This window comes from Cladophialophora immunda (genome assembly GCF_000835495.1).
Source record: "Cladophialophora immunda strain CBS 83496 unplaced genomic scaffold supercont1.1, whole genome shotgun sequence".
In the NCBI taxonomy this organism is placed as follows: Eukaryota; Fungi; Ascomycota; class Eurotiomycetes; order Chaetothyriales; family Herpotrichiellaceae; genus Cladophialophora; species Cladophialophora immunda.
The window spans coordinates 5864440-5882910 of NW_015622541.1; the positions used below are offsets into that span (position 1 = coordinate 5864440).

Genomic DNA, 18471 nt, shown 5'->3' on the forward strand with positions numbered 1-18471 from the left:
AACATGATCTTTCTTGCATGCAGCCATGTTGGGGCTGGTGACCTCTGCACTAGATGTCTCTGCACACATGCCTGCGACCGTCCTCAATCCAAGGCCAATTCATCTACAATCACTGGAGGCAGTCCTTCGTGGCTCGCCACTATCGTATCGACGTTGTTCCGAAAGCCATATCACGTATCCGCGACGAATATGGAAGATGCATCTGAATCAAGCGCTTCTAGGGCGAGCTCTGAGACCGTCCGCGATCTTTCAGACAGCGAGCAGCTACTCAAATACACAAACCCAAAGAAACGAAAATGCGTGCAATTGCGGCAGGCATTTCCCTGGTTACTCTCTGGATTTATGCTGTTCGTCTTGATTCTGCAACATTGGCGCTATCAGTCTAGAAGATGTGTCCCAGTCGGTTATTGGGGATCTTCGGACCTTGGTTAGTAAATCCACAGGCTCCCAGATTAGTGCCTTGAATCAGGTTACCAACGAAGAGCGTTAGAGATCGCACAACGGGAAGTCCCTGCAAGAACGACGCAGGTCAAATTCTCAGGCGGGTTGAAGTGGGATGAGACAAGCCACCTCATCCGGCAAATCGACCCGACAATTCCAGACTACGGCGGCATTCCCAGTCCTGAGATCGATGCAGCCTGGCAAGAGTTGATCTCGAGTGAGTTGCTTGGACCTCGCCCGCTTGAGATCCCAAAACGAGTTACTGACGTTGTTCAGCAACGGATATCTTCCTGACAAGAGAGGAGGTCGACGAAATAATTGGGAACGACGGAGCCTTTGCAGAGGTGCCGCCGGATGCTCATCTGTACACTGACCCATTCACAGGGCTATATCAGGCTGTGTAAGTAGTTGCCACGGGATATATCACAACATTGATTAAGAGAGCTAACTTCAAGTTCGCAGCCCTGCCGTCTTTCATAACTTGCACTGCCTTGTACGTTCTATCTCACTGGCGTTGTCGTGTTGTCTGTTACTGACCGTCAAGGACATTATCCGCCGTGGAGTATACATCCAATACTACCCCGAAGAGCTCACTCCCAGCTTCAAGCCTCACATCCGTACGAAACTCCGCCCCTGGTCCTCAAGGTCTTAGAGCTAGGCGCTAACTTTGCAAAACAGAGCACTGCATCGATTCCATCCGCCAGAGTTTAATGTGCGAGGCCGATATGACGCCGATTCCGGAGATACACACCACTTTCCGGCCGAATGGAGGACTGGAGCCAGTCTTCCAAGTTCAGCACACGTGTCGAGATTTCAAGGCGATGCAGAAGTGGGCCAAGCAGCGCGACGCCCTCGACGAGGCGCTGTGGAGAGACAATGCCCAGAGGTTGAAGCCTGGCGTGTTTGCGAACCCCTAATATCTGGCTGCCTACAGGCAGTGGTTGTGCGCTCCGTAGACTTACTATGTAGTGACTTAGTTGAACGATTTCAGCGTGGACAGGTGTATGCATCTGGCCTAGTATTTTTCATCCTAAGAAAAGAAAGGAATCTGTGCTTCCCCAGCGGTGGAAGGAGGAACACCACTGCACCTTGATCCAAATTTAGACCAGCCACGGGTTACATCCATTCTTCCACTTGTACACATTTCGATGAGCTGTGCGTCGGTTGAGAGAAGCAAGCCCCAGCTTTGATAAATGGGATACAAGCAGCAAGCAGCAAGCAGCAAGCAGCCAGCCTCGAAGGAGTGAGATGGTTCTACAGGCATACTAGCAACTCTGCCTCAAGCTGACATCCTGAAAATTCTGCTATGCTGCAATGGTGACCATGACGTTCATCGACCTTTGAAGACGGTTTTTCTGCGGGGAACCCTTATCTGTGCCGGAGCTTTTCATGCTTTCGCAAGTATATATTTTGAAAAACCGGGTAACTATGTGAAGATGAGAACCGTCTACAGATAGAGAGATCCGGTATACGCCACGAATGCAGAGAAAAGCATTTGCATGGCTAACAGTATGCAACCAATTGATATCGCTCCCAACTTTATCCCTAGTCCTCCAATGTATTTAGGGCGTCCTGGTTCTGCTTCATTGCCCAGCGATGGATCGTGTCAAAACTGCGGCAGGTATGCACCTGCTCGAAATCTGGCACCTCCATACCCGCGCCGATCGAGTACACCAGCGGGATGGGCGTCAGATCCGAGGTGCATTGGACCAGCTGCCTGAGGAAATCGAGACAGTGTTCGATGTGCAGCACGTTATTCCTACTCTCGTCCACCTTGTCGGGGATGTCGTACATGTACCCGTCAATGGTCTGCCGGAGCTTGTCGACGCAGTGGAGTGAGTGGAAGGCGTCAGGCCCGGCGCGGTAGAGGCCGTCGGCGCTGCCCTTGTCGATCCGGACGGAGAACGAGGACTTCTGGTCCTCCGTGAAGGCGAGGTAGCGCGTGCCGATCAGCTCCTCCCAGGCGTCGTCCATCTCCGGAGTCGGGCGACCGACGTACGACGGACCCGGCCCATTGTCGCGATACATGGTGCCGTTGTCGTAGAACTTGATTCCGCCCGTAAATTTAACTTGGGACACTTTGATCGCCGATCTGGCCAGGACTAGAGATCGATATGGGTCAGTATGGACCGTCTCAAGGCGGATGAAAGGCCACAGGGTTACTCACTCATGTCATTGTGGTACCCGGCGTCAAAACTTCCCCGTCCTCCACGCCGCAGATCGTGGAAAAGGAGGAGACCCGAAAGTCCGACGAAAATGAATGTGAGGACTACCCATGGTGTCTGTGAACTCCTCCGGGAACCATGGGGGTTTTGAAAAATCTCGGTCTTCTCTAGAAACTTTTCATCTGCCGGCGAGTGATCTTCTTGCACGGCGATGGGTGCATATTCCTTCCTTTTCGGCCAGAGGAATTTGAAGTCGACCATCATTTCGTCCAGGTCCAGAAATCTTGCTGGGAAATCGGAGCTTGGTGTTGACATGCAGAAATTCGACTTTCGTAGTGACAGTCGTTCTCCAAGACTACCAGCACAAGTTCTGGCTCTTCTGGAGGGTTTCAACTCCGGTCTGTCGAGCTGGAGTCGTGGTATTCCATCATAAGCGACACCTTTCAGGGGCTGCGGCGAGCGAATGATGACCATTGGTTGCTTGCTTACGTGAAGTCCTATGTGGTGATCTCAGGCTATGAGATGTTGTGAGCTGCAAGGCTGCGAGGATCCACCTCTCCGCAAAAGTGGATCACATCATGATGAGGGCATGAATACTGCACAGCTAAGATCACGAATCAAGTAGTTGCTACTCGCTGATAATCATCCGTCTGTTCGAGACCTTGATGGTATGATGGCATCCGCGCCTCCTGATAGTCAAGGATCGTTCTAGGCGCGACAACATCAGACTCAATCGCTCGCAGGCCGGCTGAAACGTTGCGCTTGTAAAGGAGTTATGAGGGTACGAATAAACTTGGCGCCCATGAGATCACATGCTAGTACAAGTGTTTGGGAAGTGGCAGCGACTTTGCCTTCTTTTAGCGACTCTCTATAGTCGTATTTCTGGTTCTACTTGAGATATAGATGAGAAAACCAGACAGATTCAAGCCTTAGAAGAACAAGATATGTTCGCGTCAAGACGAAGTAATTACTAGAATACTAGATTCATGACCACGGCTGAGAACCAGGAGTCACAACGCTCTGCATTTTGTGTCGAACAGCTAGATAATAGATGTCGCCACAAATCCAATTCAATATTGCTCTAGACTTCGAGGACCGCACCAGCTTCCGTCTCCTCTCTCGGGCTGTTGAAGACCATCATACAGTGGTAGATATGGCCGTCTGAGTCGGACCGCGGATCGAAGACCTTATCAGGTCGCGTCTTGAAACGGTGTTCCTTGAGCCAAGAATACAGGCAGTGTTGCCGATGCCACTGGATACTCATATGGAACAAGTGACGGGTACCCAGGTCTGCGTACATTGAAATGTCATGGACACTCAACGGCTGTGTATGCTCCTTGTCTGCCCAGTACAGCCATGTTCCATTCGGACCGTCGCCCTTTGATGCAAATTCGGCCGCAAGCTCCTCGTCTCGGCAGCGCTCTGGCAGCCAGGCTGTCGACAACTCATCGAAGACGCATCCTTTGGATAGAGCTTCTGCCACGCTCTCTCCACAGTAGCAAGGGTGATTCGAATATTCGGCTGCGTGTTTGGGGTTGTCGTATGATGGAACGAATCGTTCGACGCGCATGTTTACCAAGGAGTTGACCGTATTCATGATTCCTATGAATGCCATGAGTCCGACAAAGAATCGGAGCGCGAAGATGACAAGTTTTGCTCGCAGTGATCTCTTCTTGCCGACAGAAAGCTCTGATCGCACAAATTCCTCGAGCTCCTTGGACGCGCTGGAATCTGGTTCTTGACCGTCGAGTAGTCCAACAGAGGACTCTAAGTCCATCGCGCTGTGTAGAGTCTGTTAGTACTCTCTGTCAAGTCCAGTGGATGAATTCATCGAACCTTGGGGAGTGCTTGGTTTCCATAGCGGCTTGCGTTGAAGGCTTGTGAAAAAGGCTCACTACTCGAGTTTGTGAATGTTGAGCGAGCTTAACGACCGCACGAATGCTTGAAGCCATTTTCAAGTGGTGTGTGTGCTCTCGCCATCAGGGGCCGAAGCCTCTCAACATGTATACTAGCGTTAGAAAACTGGAGACTTCAACGCTGAGGTGAGCAAGGTCCACCAATCAGATAACCGCATTTTTCACCACAACCTGATTCCCTCCAACATCTGCTCTGCTGCGACTGCATTTTGAGCACAAGGCCAAAGAGTGTGCAGAGACCTTGGAGACCATTCCCGACACGTGAGCCTTTGAAGCTTTTCAAACATGATTGTGCCCGATTTCTTCACAACTGATCCCGACTGGGCAGCCTATGCAGTCAAGCACGGCTTTCCCCTTCCTCCAGATGAACCTCTCGACAAACATTCTCTGCCGCGATTCGACGCACATTCCTGGAACTTTAAAGCAATCAGAGAGGCAAATGCCGAGACGGAGGCAGTCTGGGCCCGCGACCATCCACTCTCCAGCGTTGGTTACGAGACCTTGCTGACCAACATCCGTGTTCGTGACGATACCTTATGCAGTGTAAAGGTTTCCTGGCCAGCGAACCCACGACATGACAAACGGTTTAGAGGCGCCTCGGCGGCAAACTCATCTCCATTACCAGTATTATTCGTGACGCACGGCGGAGGTTGGATCCAGGGCACGCACCAGACCGAAGAAGCGTGGCTGCTTTGGCCACTTTACAATAGATTTGATGTCATCATTGTCAGCGTCGAGTATCGTCTGGCGCCGGAGCACGGATTCCCAACCTGGATTGAAGACTCCTGGGACGTGTTGCAGCGACTCTTGCATGACACACGACCCTTCTTGCCGGCGGATTGTCCTGTTCAAATCGATCCAAAGACTCTTTACCTGGCAGGCTCCTCATCTGGCGGTGGCATCAGCGCCGTCTTATCGCATCGATGCCGCAACCACGGTATTCCCGTCTCCGGGGTGATCCTGAACGTTCCCGTTCTTTGTGACTACCGCGACATGTCTGCTATTGTGCCACATATGAAGAAGAGAGAGACGTCGTACGAGCAATGCATAGGTACATTTTCGGATTCGCGTGGTTTGATGGCTGTGTGGGACATGATACGACCTTCCCCAGGACCTCAACCAGATCCCCTTGCCTCGCCACTCGGAGACGATCTTTCCGGGCTACCGCCACACATCATATGTGTTGCTGGTCAGGATCCGCTGAGAGACGAGGGTCTACAGTATGCGAAGAAGCTTCAGCAACAAGGTTCCATTGTGAGGTTGCAGGTGTACCCGGGGGTGCCCCACAACTTTGCTCAGTTTTGGGAGCTCAAAGCCTGTCAACGGTTCTGGGACGATTTGCAGAGAGAGATGGAGTGGTTACTGAGAGAGACCAATGTATCTCAGAGTGATGGAAGTTCAGCTGACAATGGCAAAGATTAAGATGTTGTAAGGGAATATGATACTACAGAGCCCGTCTGTTCAATACATAACTTGCTTGCATCACTTTATCGCTGTAATATCTGAGAGCAGAGCCAGGCAAAGCGAGTGAGCAGATGAGAGAGCATTCCTATCAAGCTAATACATGACAGCCCACGTGGCCGACGTGGACCTTGATGGCAGTCGTCCGGTACTCGTTCTCGAATTTATCTGTCCAGTCCACCAGGTACTTGGAGCAATGCATCGTATGGACCGGGTCCACCAGCACGTCGTCGAGATACCGCCAGCCCTCCGACCACGCGCGGAATTGCCTCCTCCAGAGCGCGGCACAGTGTACAATGTGATCCCGCAGCGAGGTGTAGTAGAAATCCAGATCCCCCAGTTCCTCCTTGCGCAGCGGTAATGTCCTGTTCACGTCGGCGAAGGGGTACCAGGACCCGTCGAGCTCGTACTCCATGACCGAGAAGTCATCCTGACACTGGCCGGGGATCCAGGCGTTGCTCAGCGTGTCGTAGATGCACCCCCGAGTCTTGGCTTCCTCGCGGGTTGCGCCGCAGGTCAGATAGTCGACCTCGTTGGCCAACAGCTTTCCGACATGGTTGGTGTGCGCGGGTGAGTTTTCCACGGCGGTGTTCGAAGACATCTCCGGGTGGTGGATCACTGCTGGGGAGAAATGTGCGGCGAGAAGGAAAATGCCTCCCCACAAAAGCGTAGTCGCAACAAAAACCGCCAGGTGGGACACAATTGCCGATTTGAGGATTCTGTCAGTTGCGCGCCGTCGTGGTAAAAGCCAATTCAGAGAGTGATAATGGTCTTCAGAGGCTTCGATTTTCGCCGGCAAGAAGGGCTCAGAGTCGTCCATGGCGTTGACTTGGTGTAGCGATGTCCGTGTGCCAAATCAAGGCCTGAAATGATGGGCTTGTGGTTGTGTGTGTTTGATTGTCGCGCTTTCAACCTCTGGCAAAGAGCAGACAAGCCGATGATACATCCGCCCCCCATGGTCGTTGGGAAGCCTCGGCAGGGAGTGGTGGCTCACATGAGCAATGTTTGCTTATGCCATTGGTGCTTAGCTCTGTTTCCACTATAGAAGCGGGGATTGTTGGATCCTCAGGAATCAGCGCAAAGAATGATCATATAAGCAACAAGGCTGAAGCCCCTTTTGGGAGGTGACCGGTCATGCTGCCAATGTATTACACGATATGGAGCTTCCAACGTAATGCAGATCTCTATCGTTACAGCTTACACGAGCAAGAATCTTTGAGGCAGTGGAAGAGATTCTTGAGTAGTTTGGGTGTTGCAATCCAGCCACATCACGTTTCATAGCCCAATTTTGCTCCAGTATACGCATATTGTTTCTACAATTCACCAGGTCAATGCTATTATAAGCAATTATCTCAAGAGATTCGCTCCCTCAACCATCATGCGAGTATACTGTTGTCATCGAATCTCACACCACAGACTTGGTCAACGTCATCGTACAACTTTCTGCACCACCAAGACAGCATCCTGCCCAGGTTGCACAAGCACGTACGGGATCAAGCTTAAAGCCAAGTCCCTGGCCGAGCATTGAATTCACACTCCGTATGCTCACTCACCTGATCGGATTCACTGCAGCACGAGCCTCAGAGACACCAGCAATCTTATAAACTCAATCTTCGCAGCCCAATCAGCTCCCGCAGCAACACCTCAATCCAATATGAAGTTCTCACTCATTTTTATTGCCGCAATTGCAGGCATGACAGCGGCGACCCCTATCGCCAAAGGTGCTGAGCCCCCTAGCATCTACCGACGCGCAGAAGACACCGAACGAGGCGGGATCCCCTGGAAGCGCGAGGAGGACACCGAACGCGGTGGCATTCCGTGGAAGCGCGAAGAAGATACCGAACGAGGCGGGATCCCCTGGAAACGCGAGGAAGACACCGAACGAGGCGGCATCCCCTGGAAACGCGAGGAGGACACCGAACGCGGTGGCATCCCTTGGAAACGTGAGGAAGACACCGAACGCGGTGGCATTCCGTGGAAACGTGAGGAGGATACTGAGCGAGGCGGTATCCCCTGGAAGCGCGAGGAGGACACTGAGCGAGGAGGCATTCCGTGGAAACGGGAGGAGGACACCGAACGAGGTGGCATTCCTTGGAAGCGTTCCCGAGGAGCTTATTAGACTCCGTCACTCATAACCGAGATGCCAACAACGTTGAGCTGGGAAGAGATTTAGGAGGCATAGGACATCCTCTGTGTGTGTGTCAAGGGTGCCTGGTCTGGGGGTTCAGTCAATCCACTTTCATCACCCGTAGGCTGAATTTTTCTGGTAGAAAAGGGATTGTGAGAAACTGATGGACAGCTTGCTGTTGAAGTGGGTAGTGGAACTGGGAAAATTTAGGGATCTGTAATTCTTGAGATTGTTATTCCCGAGTGAATTGATTTCTTCAAGGAGAAGACCCAATTCTTGCACATTCTTGAATGATCTTGCAGGGTTTTCGTAGGTATGAGGAGTTCAGCTTTTGCTGTTCATTCATAAGCTGGTCGATTGCCACTGACATTCAACACGCAAAGGGCTTCTCCGAGCGAAAGATATGGGAGAGGAAATTATCGACGAGCCACTAAATTTGGAATCTAGCTGGCGCTATACAATGGAGTAAGTTTACGATAAAGAATGAGTTTGAGTGTGAGCGACGTGAGTGCGAACGGAAGAGGAATCTGATTATAAAAGCGGCAGCGGACGAGGGCGGGCTATACGTGAGGTGCGCGCAGTTTTGACGTGTCTTCTCTGACGAGTCGAACTGTTGCGGAGGCAGGATTCCCACGCGCGTCCACATTCGTTGACTGTCATGACAGAAACAACCTCCAGCGACGTGGGCAGTTGTTCTTCTGCACAGACGCAGACGCAGATCACTTAGACACTTGCTTCTTCCTTGGATATGTCCTGATGACCGAGCGATTTATGCTGTTTTTGACTCCTTTGACCGATTGAAATGGCTGACGGCGTGGTGACACAAGCCTTCTCTCTTGTTGGATGGGCATTCCTCCCTGCTGTAAGTGGCTCAACGTCTTTGGAACTAGCATACTGATCTGAAGACAGTACGCTACGGCCTTCCTGCAGTCCATCTACTACCGTCTGACTATCCGGGCTGGACAACGGCATCCGCAGCCTGGCGACCCCATATTTGCCCACCATAACCGCCGTATCCGCGTCTTGGTTTTGTCTCTCTACCTCATATACACCCTCGCCCAAGCCCTCTATGACACCAGACTCGCTGGAGATTTCTACACTCTCCTTGGAGTCACACCATGGTCAACGGAGCGGGAAGTCAAGAGTCGGTTCAGGAAGTTGGCGGCAAGATATCACCCAGACAAACTACATGAGAATGGTCAGCCTTTTCCAGGTGCCGATGAAGTGTTCGTCCGGTTCAAACTGGCGCATGACACTATTTTGGATCCTGCGAAGCGATTTGCATATGATCGTTTCGGACCTGTCATTGTTCAGGTTCAACATCCTGGGCTTAAAACCATTCGAGACTATGTCTACGCCGGCCTTCGTTCCAAAGCTCCTGAATACCTATCCAATGCAGTACTGCTTGTTTTACTCAACTACATCTGGCTGCCAAAATGGGGACAGTTTTGGCGCTACTTTGCTGTTGCCTGCATGGCGTTTCTAGAGCTGTACTTCCTTACTCACGTCTGGCAGCCTCCAAAACTTGTGGTGTTTTGGGTGTCGACGGTTCAGAAGCTCCTACCAGACCTCCTGCCACCCCATCTTCTCCCTTTTCAAATCCTGGGCCTAGCGAGACGAATGTCTATGTCTGTGAACATTTTCATCTCTCAGCTCGCACCTCCGAAGGCACGGGATACGGTCATGCGGGACCTGCAGACTCAGCAGCAGATTGCACATTTGGCTCAAGGAGCAGGCAGGTTAGACGCCGAGTCCGGTGGGTTGCTCCAGCTGGGGTTGAGCCCATTTAAAGGTGACGCAGAGAAATCAGACCATCTGAGGGCGGGAATGAAGGAGTCGTTGGTCACAAGTGCATTGAGGAGGAACCCGGACGTGAGGGCAGCGGTGCAGAGGGCTCTTGACAGGAGGAGACGAGGGCCGATCATGCAGGAACCCGACTGAGGGCCGTCCTTGCAGTTAGTTCACAACACGATAGACTTCAGGCTACATACATGTCGCATTTCCATCCTCTGTTCGTCTCGTTGTTATTGATATTTTTAGTTCCGTAGTTCAATCCGTGTATGCTTGTGAGTGGTGCCTGTTTTCCGGTGCCCTTCCTGGGTAAGTGTGGCTTCACCCTCTGTGGGTTGCTTGTCATTTTAGCGGGTGTTTGATGGATGGTCGACACTGATGACGATGATAGGGTGTCAGTGACCGTCTTGGAGACCTTTTTGGAGAGACTCGAAGAACGAGGTTGGGCCAATCGTTCCCCGACCGCATGCCGGCGATCGAGTGCCACCTTGGAAAACGACCTTCTCCACCATCCCAACGCGACTCGGTGCCAGGATTCCGGTTATCTCGAGCAACTCGACCACTTTCAACTTGACTCCCCTCCTCTCCTCTCACCTGCGGCCCTGCTTCTCGATTGTGCGGCTCTCTCTAAGATCAAGCACCATGCTGACCGCACTATGTCGTCGCCCTTCAATAACACCTCGCTCCGCTTCCGATCCTTCTGCGCCACAAACGATGATCTCCCTACCCAGCCGAGCATGGACACGCGCCCAGACCGCATTCCGGACAACGTTAACACCACCGTTATGACCCCGTCCAATGACTCCCAACCCTCAATTAGCGATGGGAAATTGCTGTGTTGCTGCGGGCGGCCAGAATGTGCCTATCTGGAGAACAACAACACTATCTTAGGCGGCATAGAGAGAGATCTCGAGACCGCGGCAAGACTGGGTCAGGTATGTGCACCACAACATTTCGGAACTTCGGGTGATGCTCTTGTTATGGCCCACCCACCGTTGGTTGCGCCTGGATGTGCACATCTTGTTTGGTGTGGACGGTGAATTTTGGGAAGGCGCAATGTGAGAGTGTCGAGTTGTGGCCATTCACTCCAACTTTGCTTGTGCATGCCCTGTTTATCTCTGTTCAGCGCACCTCATGCTCTGTCCGATGAAATGGATTTCCTTTTTCCCACTGCAGCTGGCTGCTCAGCCGCTCTCGAGAACATGCAGATGGGCAGCGGGCTAACATTCGCTCTTCAGGCACTTCTCAGTCGACATGAATCCTACGTGTCCGAATCGCAGCACGAGCACCGGCGCCTCACAGCTTATATCAACGAACTGGAAAACGAAAGGGCGGCTTTGCAGTCCACAAATGACAAGATTGTGGAGGAAAATCGCCAGCTTTTGACACAGCTCGAAACGGCCAACACGTCCCTCAAGGAAAGCGATCACCATGTCAAGAGTCTTGAGTCACTGCTTCGTGACTGCGAAGTCGAGGTTCGGAGATTGAACGGCCTCAGCCGGCGTACAGAAGAATTGGAGCTCAAAATACTCGAAATGGAGAAGGAACGCATGGCCTTGACCCAACAAGCAGATGATTCGAGGGGTGAAATCCGGAGCACGATCAAGCGGTGGAGGGAGAGCGAAATCAAAGTCCACCAGCTTGAGCGTGAAGTTCAAAGAATTGAATGGGATGCGAAGGAGGACAGAGAACGCTACGAAGAGATCATTGCCAGGCTGGAGCGTGAGCGTGTTTTTGAGAGAGAATTGGGTGGTGCGGAAGGTCGACTGAAGTCCGCTGCTGCCTTCAGAGGTCTCAACGCAGATGAAAAGAACACCAACGTGGTCGGCCACTTTGTCAGGGACATCCTTCAAGACAATGCGAATCTACAAGCTGGGATCGTCGAGCTGAAAGAGCTGCTCCAAGCGTCCAACGAAGAAGTACAGAACCTGAGAGAGCAGATCCTGGAGCATCAGCCAGTAGATGACGGCAGTTCTGGACCCATCTCCGGGTCAGTCCCTTTGAGCGATCAACTTGGTTGGTCACAGCCTTCTCCGAATGTGCAGCAATCGGTGCATGTCCACCACCATTATCACGCCAAACTGGCGAAGCGAGACAGGGCTCCAACGGTTCGAAGATCATCTCGCAAGAGGACAGTGGTGGGCCTGGGGTTTCTTCCCTCGACGCCCGAGTCTTCTGCACCTACGACGCCGAACACCGGTCCTCATCGGTTTGCCTCCAGCCCGGTTTTGCCCATCGCTCTCCACCAGCCACAAGCTATAAAGAAACGCTGGTCTGTTCAATCCGCTACCACAAGCTCGTCTGTGGTCTCTAGTTTCCCAAGCTCTCCGCGGTCATATTTGGAGCAATCCAGCTCTATCTTCGACCGGCTTGAAGCTGGAGAAGAGTCGTCCAGGCCAACGAGTCCCGAGTCTACCGGCGGCTTCGCATCTCCCCGGTTGAAATTTGGATCCGAACACGATGAGAGAACAAGAGCCCTGCTCGCAGAGGAGGGACTCGAAGAGAGCGCCACACAAATGTTTGCGAAAGCCCAACAGGCGGACCTGAAAGGTGATGTGGACCTCCATCATCAAGAAGAGGCCAAGGAATCAACTTCGCATGAGCTGACTCCCAAACCTTCACAAATTCTTGTTGCTGGTGAAAAGGTATATCACACCATCCAACCCGATTCTCTGGAATTCGACCCAACCAAACAGCCTCGTGAACGCCCAGAACCGGAGCCACCTGATATAATCATCGAAGGGGAGGTGCCGGATATACCAGACAAGTTAGTAGGAGAAGGGCACATTAACGGTATGTGCCACCCGACGACGTCCCATGATCTGGATGTTACCTCCGACGATGCCACTCCGTCCAGCCTCCGCCGGACGGCCTCGCACGACTCTCTAGTGTCAATCTCTGGCATGGACATACACATCGCCAAGCGACCGACTTCGTCGACATCTCAGTCGTCGAATACGTTGAAAGGGAACAAGGCATATTTCGCTCTTTCGCCATCTGCAGCTCGAAGGATTGCCTCTGCACAGCCATTGGCGATGGTGACAGAGTACACAGCATTGAGCTCGATGACATCGTTGAGCTCAGACTCGGCGAGCGGTAGGTCGGCTGGACATCAAATGCCGCAACGCAGTGTAAGCTCGAGTGTCGCAGCATTGAGTGGTCTAGCCGATCTTTCATCCTCCCAACCTGACGACCAGCAACCTGCATCTTCCGGATTGGGGCGTCTGCTTGGTGGCTGGGTAAGAGGCAGATGGGGCATTGCACCAATGAAGTCAAGTTCTGACTTGACATCCTCGGCCGCTTCAACCACATCATCATCGAGTGAAACCCAGCTACAAGCTGGGTCCCCTTTCCCATACATGGGTGGACGGCTTCCTGGGATTAATCAGAGAGGTCCTATACCCGGATTCAAGCCGGCGCCGAAACTCACCGGTGTGCAAGTGACGATGGTTAATGAGGAAGGGCTCAAGGAGAGTCTGGCAGAAGGGTGATGAGTTCGCTCGACTGCGATCCACGATGATATGCTTGGGCGATTGTACCGGGTGTAGTACTGAGTTGGGATAGTGAGCGTTTCTGCAAGCATTGTCTGGATGGCACGATGATACCCCTGAATTTAACCTGGTCCTTTCCTACAGGACGTGTTGGACTGGACGTATAGTGAACGAAGTTATATTGCGATATAGGTAGAACGCTGGAGTATTGATGTGGACCCACGTGATTGAGACAGACCGAGGCATCCATGCTTGGGCTCCACATTATCAACTGCTTTCCCACTCTAAGATTGCAGTGCAGCCTGCGTGCATAGCCGCTTTCGCAAGGTCGTTTCAGCACCTCCGCAGAGACAAGTCACGTGTCAATACCCCAGACTACTCCGCGATTATTGCCCACCTGCCACTCCGGCCCCCGACCTCCACTACCACCACCATCACCATACCTGATCAAGTGACCATGTCGGGGATAGCAAAGAGCTTTCAGGTTTGGCTGCCATCTCGTGTCTGGCATCAAAATTCATCTGCTCACGCTCATACGACAGATTACGCCTAATATCTGCTCCTTTCCAGCGGATGCAGAGGATACAACATGAGAAAACGATGGCCACCGGCAAATTCCCTTAATGGCGACAAGCCAACCCCGACTTGCAGCAACTCTCCATTATCTCCGCCGCCGATCACTAGAAATACCACCGCTAACAACACTCTACCAAAGTATTTTGCCTAAAATGAATCCCACAGGTGCTCTAGGCCTCTGACCCGTGAGGAGTACTCCCGGACCGTCGACAAGGCATAAGGACCTCCGAGCCCAGAGGTAGGTTACCGCTGTCCTCGACAAATGAATTTGGAGGCCAGGTTCTGATAGACCATGACACTAGTGACCAGACTTTTGATCACCTGGCTAGCTGCTGCCTATGCCGTTGCTGCCTCCGCCGTCAACGGTGAGACCGGCCAGTTGGCTGGTAGTGTCTCCCGACGAGGCCAACCGCTACAAGATGTGGTAAGCATTGGACACGTCTGCTGGTGCTGATGGGGCATGGTATTGAGGATTGTTCTAGGTGACCTGGGATGAGAATTCCATCATGATTCGCGGTGAGCGACTTATGATACTTTCTGGCGAGGTGCACCCATTTCGCATTCCATCCCCGGGACTCTGGCTCGACATATTTCAGAAGGTCAAGGCTATCGGCTACAACACTGTTTCGTTCTACACGGATTGGGGACTGTTGGAAGGCACACCCGGAGAGGTCATTGCACAGGGCGTGTTCGCTTTGGACGAGTTCTTCTCAGCTGCGTCCGAAGTGGGAATCTACTTAATTGCCCGACCCGGGCCGTATATCAATGCGGAAACTGCTGCTGGCGGTCTGCCTGGGTGGACATTGAGGATCAACGGAACTCTGCGTTCAAGTGCACCAGACTACCTCGAAGCTACGCAGAACTACGTGTCGACGATTGCGGCCATCATCAGCAAAGCTCAAATCACCAACGGTGGGCCCGTCATCATGGTGCAGCCGGAAAACGAGTATACATCGTGGCCAACTCTGCCGTCCGGGGATTTTCCGGAAATGCCGCAAAAGGAATATATGAAATACGTCGAGGACCAGTTCAGAGCAGCTGGTATCGACGTTCCGTTCGCTTTCAACGACAACCTCGTCCAAGGCATCTTCGCTCCCGGCACGGGTCCGGGCGCCACAGACATTTATGGTATCGACGCTTATCCATTGCGCTATGATTGTGAGTCTAAACCGATTCAAGACGGGAGATTCGCTCATGTAGTCGGTAGGTGCTCATCCTGACGTTTGGCCAAATACTCGGTTTCCGAGAAACTGGCAGATTATGCATCAACAACAAAGCCCATCAACGCCTTTTGCCGTGATGGAATTCCAGGGAGGAACAGGAACCTCATGGTAAGTCTCAACTAGAAACTTGATTGGGAGCGTCTGCTGATACTCTCCAAGGGGCAGCGTCTCGCAGGATATGTGCAATGCTCTCGTCAACGAGGAGGCTATTCGAGTTTTGCACAAGAACAACTGGAGCTTTGGAGCAAAGATCCAAAATACATACATGGTAAGAGATCCTCTTAAATCAAGTGACCTTCAGCTCACTGTTCCAGATATACGGTGGTACGAACTGGGGGAACTTGGGTTATGAAGGCGGTGACTCTTCCTATGATTATGGCGCCGCCATCACCGAAGATCGTCACGTTTGGAGGGAGAAATACAGCGAAATGAAGCTTCAAGCCAACTTTCTCAAAGTCACTCCGCAATATCTTACAGCTAGAGCTCTCAACGAGACCAATGGGACATACACTGACACAGACGCCATTACGGTGACCCCGGTCGAAGCGACAGAAACCAACACCAACCTTTATGTTATTCGCCATGCCAATTGGACATCCATGGACACGACAAGTTTCAAACTGACTGTCTCAACTGCCGCTGGAGAGGTCACAGTCCCCCAGCAAGGAGGCGAGTTAACTCTTTATGGACGAGATTCTAAGATCTTTGTGACCGACTACGATGTGGGCGGCATAAATATGATTTATTCATCTGCCGAAATATTCACATGGAACACGGATTACACCGGAAAGACAGTGTTGATAGTATACGGAGGCTCCGACGAGCTGCACGAACTCGCCGTTCCTATTGCGCTTCCCAACCCGCAGGTCGTCGAGGGTACTGGGGTCTCGATCACGCCGACGCCCTCGGCTTGGGTACTGCAATGGAATGTGACAGCAGATCGCCAGGTCGTGATGGTCGGAACGCTGGAAATTCACTTATTGTGGCGCAATGATGCGTATACCCATTGGGTATTGGAATTGGAGACGTCGCCACCCCTGAGCAACTATTCATCCCCGTCAAAACAGAGTGTGGTTGTCAAGGGAGGCTATCTTCTGCGCACGGCGTCCATCGACGGCTCAACTCTACATCTCACCGGAGATATAAACTCCACCACGACCTTTGAAGTCATCTCCGCGCCATCTGAGATTTCTGCAGCGACCTTGAACGGCCAGATTATTTCCACATCAGTGGACTCACAAGGGAAACTCAGTGGCACTGTCGTGTTTGTACCTCCGACGCTCTCGTTGCCCAACCTTTCTGGACAGAGGTGGTACTCCTTGAACTCTCTGCCGGAGATTGGCGGCGCTTACTCTGACGACGCATGGATAATATGCACAAACCCGTCGACAACCAATCCTCAGCTGAATCTGTCGACACCCACTTCCCTCTATGCGTCTGACTACGGGTTTCACACCTCCTCACTTCTCTATCGTGGCCATTTCTCTGCCACTGGCTCCGAGACATCCGTTTTTCTGAACGTCAGCGGCGGCTGGGCCTTTGGACACTCGGTGTGGCTTAACTCGACGTATCTGGGATCGTGGGTGGGGAGCCCAAGTAACAAGACATATGCAGAGACGTTCACTCTTCCGGATGCGCTTGTTGCGGGAGACCATTATGTTTTGACGGTCTTGATCGATCATATGGGCCAGGATGAGGAATCCCCCGGAACGGACGCGATCAAATTCCCCGTGGGCATCCTCGACTATTCGCTTTCGAACCGGTCCAAGGCCGACGTCACCTGGAAAATACAGGGAAACCTAGGCGGGGAACAGTACATGGACAAATCGCGTGGCCCGCGCAACGAAGGGGCGCTCTTCGCCGAAAGAATGGGCTACCACCTCCCGTTCCCGCCGGTGGACGACAACAGCATCGGCTGGAGCGACAAGTCACCCATCCTCGACGGCACATCCCAGCCCGGCGCGGAGTTGTTCACCACCAATTTCACACTCGACGTGCCACAGGGCTACGACGTCCCCTTGTCCTTTGTGTTTGGAAACCACTCCGCGCTCGAGGGTCCGCACTACCGCGCCCAGCTCTGGGTCAACGGGTGGCAGTTTGGAAAGTACATCTCTCACCTCGGTCCACAGACGGCGTATCCGGTCCCCGAGGGGATTTTGACATACGACGGCACCCCGAACTGGGTCGGCGTGAGCATCTGGAGTCTGGACGGCGATGGTAGTGATGGCGCGGGAGGTGCCAAGCTGGGAAGTCTTGACTTGGTGCCGCAGATGCCCGTCATGAGTGGCATGAAGAGACCATATACTGTGCAGGGGGAAATTGGGACGGAAAGAACGACCGCATACTGATTCAAAATATTCAGTATGGCAAGCTTAGCTTTGTGTGAGACTCAGTATAAGGTTCACATCCTCAGAAAGCTTCGACCATGAACAAGCTGCCACTGACCGGTATCTATTCTCGCTAGACGTGAGACGTTCTCGCAGAAGAAAAGAACACGGAGGCACGACTATATCGACAACGAACTGCTGTCTCTTCCTTCAACTCTTTCTACATTGCTTGCCATCAAATCCTCCACGCCCACGCGACCGCCCTCAGTCCTCATTCCACGGGGGATTCTGCACCCAGTCCTTCTTCCCTCCGGCCATGACCCGGGCCTTGACCTCCTTGAGCTTCTGGTAGTCGGCCTCGTGGTGGAAGTAGTCCCTGCCGTCCATGGCACCCACCGCCGCGCGGATGCCGGCCAGCAGCGCGTCCGCGCGGCGCATCTTGTCCTCCACCACGCCCTTGTTGTGCCGGCCCACTTTCCGCAGGCTCCAGATCTCCAGGTCGAGCGCGTACCGCTGCCGCATCATCTCGCGCAGCCGCCGGAGCTCCTCGGGCGTGACCTTCTGCCCCTTGTGCCGCTGGGCGGAAAGGAGGTCGGCCTTGGAGAGCCGGTCTGAGTCTTTGCTAGAAACGAGAAAATGGGGGTTGTCAGTTTTGTGTGTGAGGCCTGTGAGGGGGTCTTCTGCCGAAGGGGAGGGTGGTGGCCCGCGCACGTACTCTTTCTTGATAAAGCGCATCATTGGGAAAGGTGTGGTTTTCGTTGCTCTGCCGGAAGAAAATGAACTATGGAATGCAGAGTCAGCGATGGGACAAACCACCGCTTTCGAGCCTGGGTCAAATGTACCGGGGAACCACGGTCTGTATAAACAAGATTTTCCCTTTGGTTATTCTTGTCCCACCGTAGAATTCGAGTGGTTCTCAATGGTGAAGCTTTGTCATAGGGTACGACCGAGA

The 18471-nt window shown here is 52.8% G+C and overlaps 5 protein-coding genes across 5 annotated transcripts; 3 read left to right on the top strand and 2 right to left on the bottom strand.

Annotated features, from left to right (window-relative positions):
* Positions 1–3687: 3687 nt before the first annotated feature.
* Positions 3688–4465, bottom strand: PV07_01718 (uncharacterized protein; the record flags this gene model as incomplete). Its single annotated transcript, XM_016388279.1, has 2 exons — positions 3688–4387; positions 4443–4465. The coding sequence occupies 2 exons, from the start codon at positions 4463–4465 to the stop codon at positions 3688–3690; spliced, it is 723 nt and encodes a 240-aa protein (XP_016255207.1).
* Positions 4466–6074: 1609 nt separating this feature from the next.
* Positions 6075–6803, bottom strand: PV07_01719 (uncharacterized protein; the record flags this gene model as incomplete). The annotated part of the gene is made up of 1 exon (XM_016388280.1): positions 6075–6803. One exon carries the CDS (start codon positions 6801–6803, stop codon positions 6075–6077), a length of 729 nt encoding a protein of 242 aa, XP_016255208.1.
* A 1929-nt stretch (positions 6804–8732) lies between these two features.
* Positions 8733–10121, top strand: PV07_01720 (uncharacterized protein). The gene is made up of 2 exons (XM_016388281.1): positions 8733–8973; positions 9021–10121. The coding sequence occupies exons 1-2, from the start codon at positions 8914–8916 to the stop codon at positions 10050–10052; spliced, it is 1092 nt and encodes a 363-aa protein (XP_016255209.1). The 5' UTR covers positions 8733–8913; the 3' UTR covers positions 10053–10121.
* Positions 10122–10453: 332 nt separating this feature from the next.
* On the top strand, positions 10454–13619 carry PV07_01721 (uncharacterized protein). Its single transcript, XM_016388282.1, has 2 exons — positions 10454–10837; positions 11141–13619. Exons 1-2 carry the CDS (start codon positions 10559–10561, stop codon positions 13391–13393), a joined length of 2532 nt encoding a protein of 843 aa, XP_016255210.1. The 5' UTR covers positions 10454–10558; the 3' UTR covers positions 13394–13619.
* A 642-nt stretch (positions 13620–14261) lies between these two features.
* Positions 14262–17540, top strand: PV07_01722 (uncharacterized protein; the record flags this gene model as incomplete). The annotated part of the gene is made up of 5 exons (XM_016388283.1): positions 14262–14393; positions 14452–15127; positions 15177–15300; positions 15352–15460; positions 15507–17540. The coding sequence occupies 5 exons, from the start codon at positions 14262–14264 to the stop codon at positions 17538–17540; spliced, it is 3075 nt and encodes a 1024-aa protein (XP_016255211.1).
* Positions 17541–18471: the final 931 nt, after the last annotated feature.

Coding starts and splice junctions, on each gene's coding strand:
- PV07_01720 (XM_016388281.1), top strand. CDS start 8,914: ATGGCTGACGGCGTGGTGACACAAGCCTTCTCTCTTGTTGGATGGGCA. Junction 8,974..9,020: donor GATGGGCATTCCTCCCTGCT/GTAAGTGGCTCA, acceptor ATCTGAAGACAG/TACGCTACGGCCTTCCTGCA.
- PV07_01721 (XM_016388282.1), top strand. CDS start 10,559: ATGTCGTCGCCCTTCAATAACACCTCGCTCCGCTTCCGATCCTTCTGC. Junction 10,838..11,140: donor CCGCGGCAAGACTGGGTCAG/GTATGTGCACCA, acceptor TTCGCTCTTCAG/GCACTTCTCAGTCGACATGA.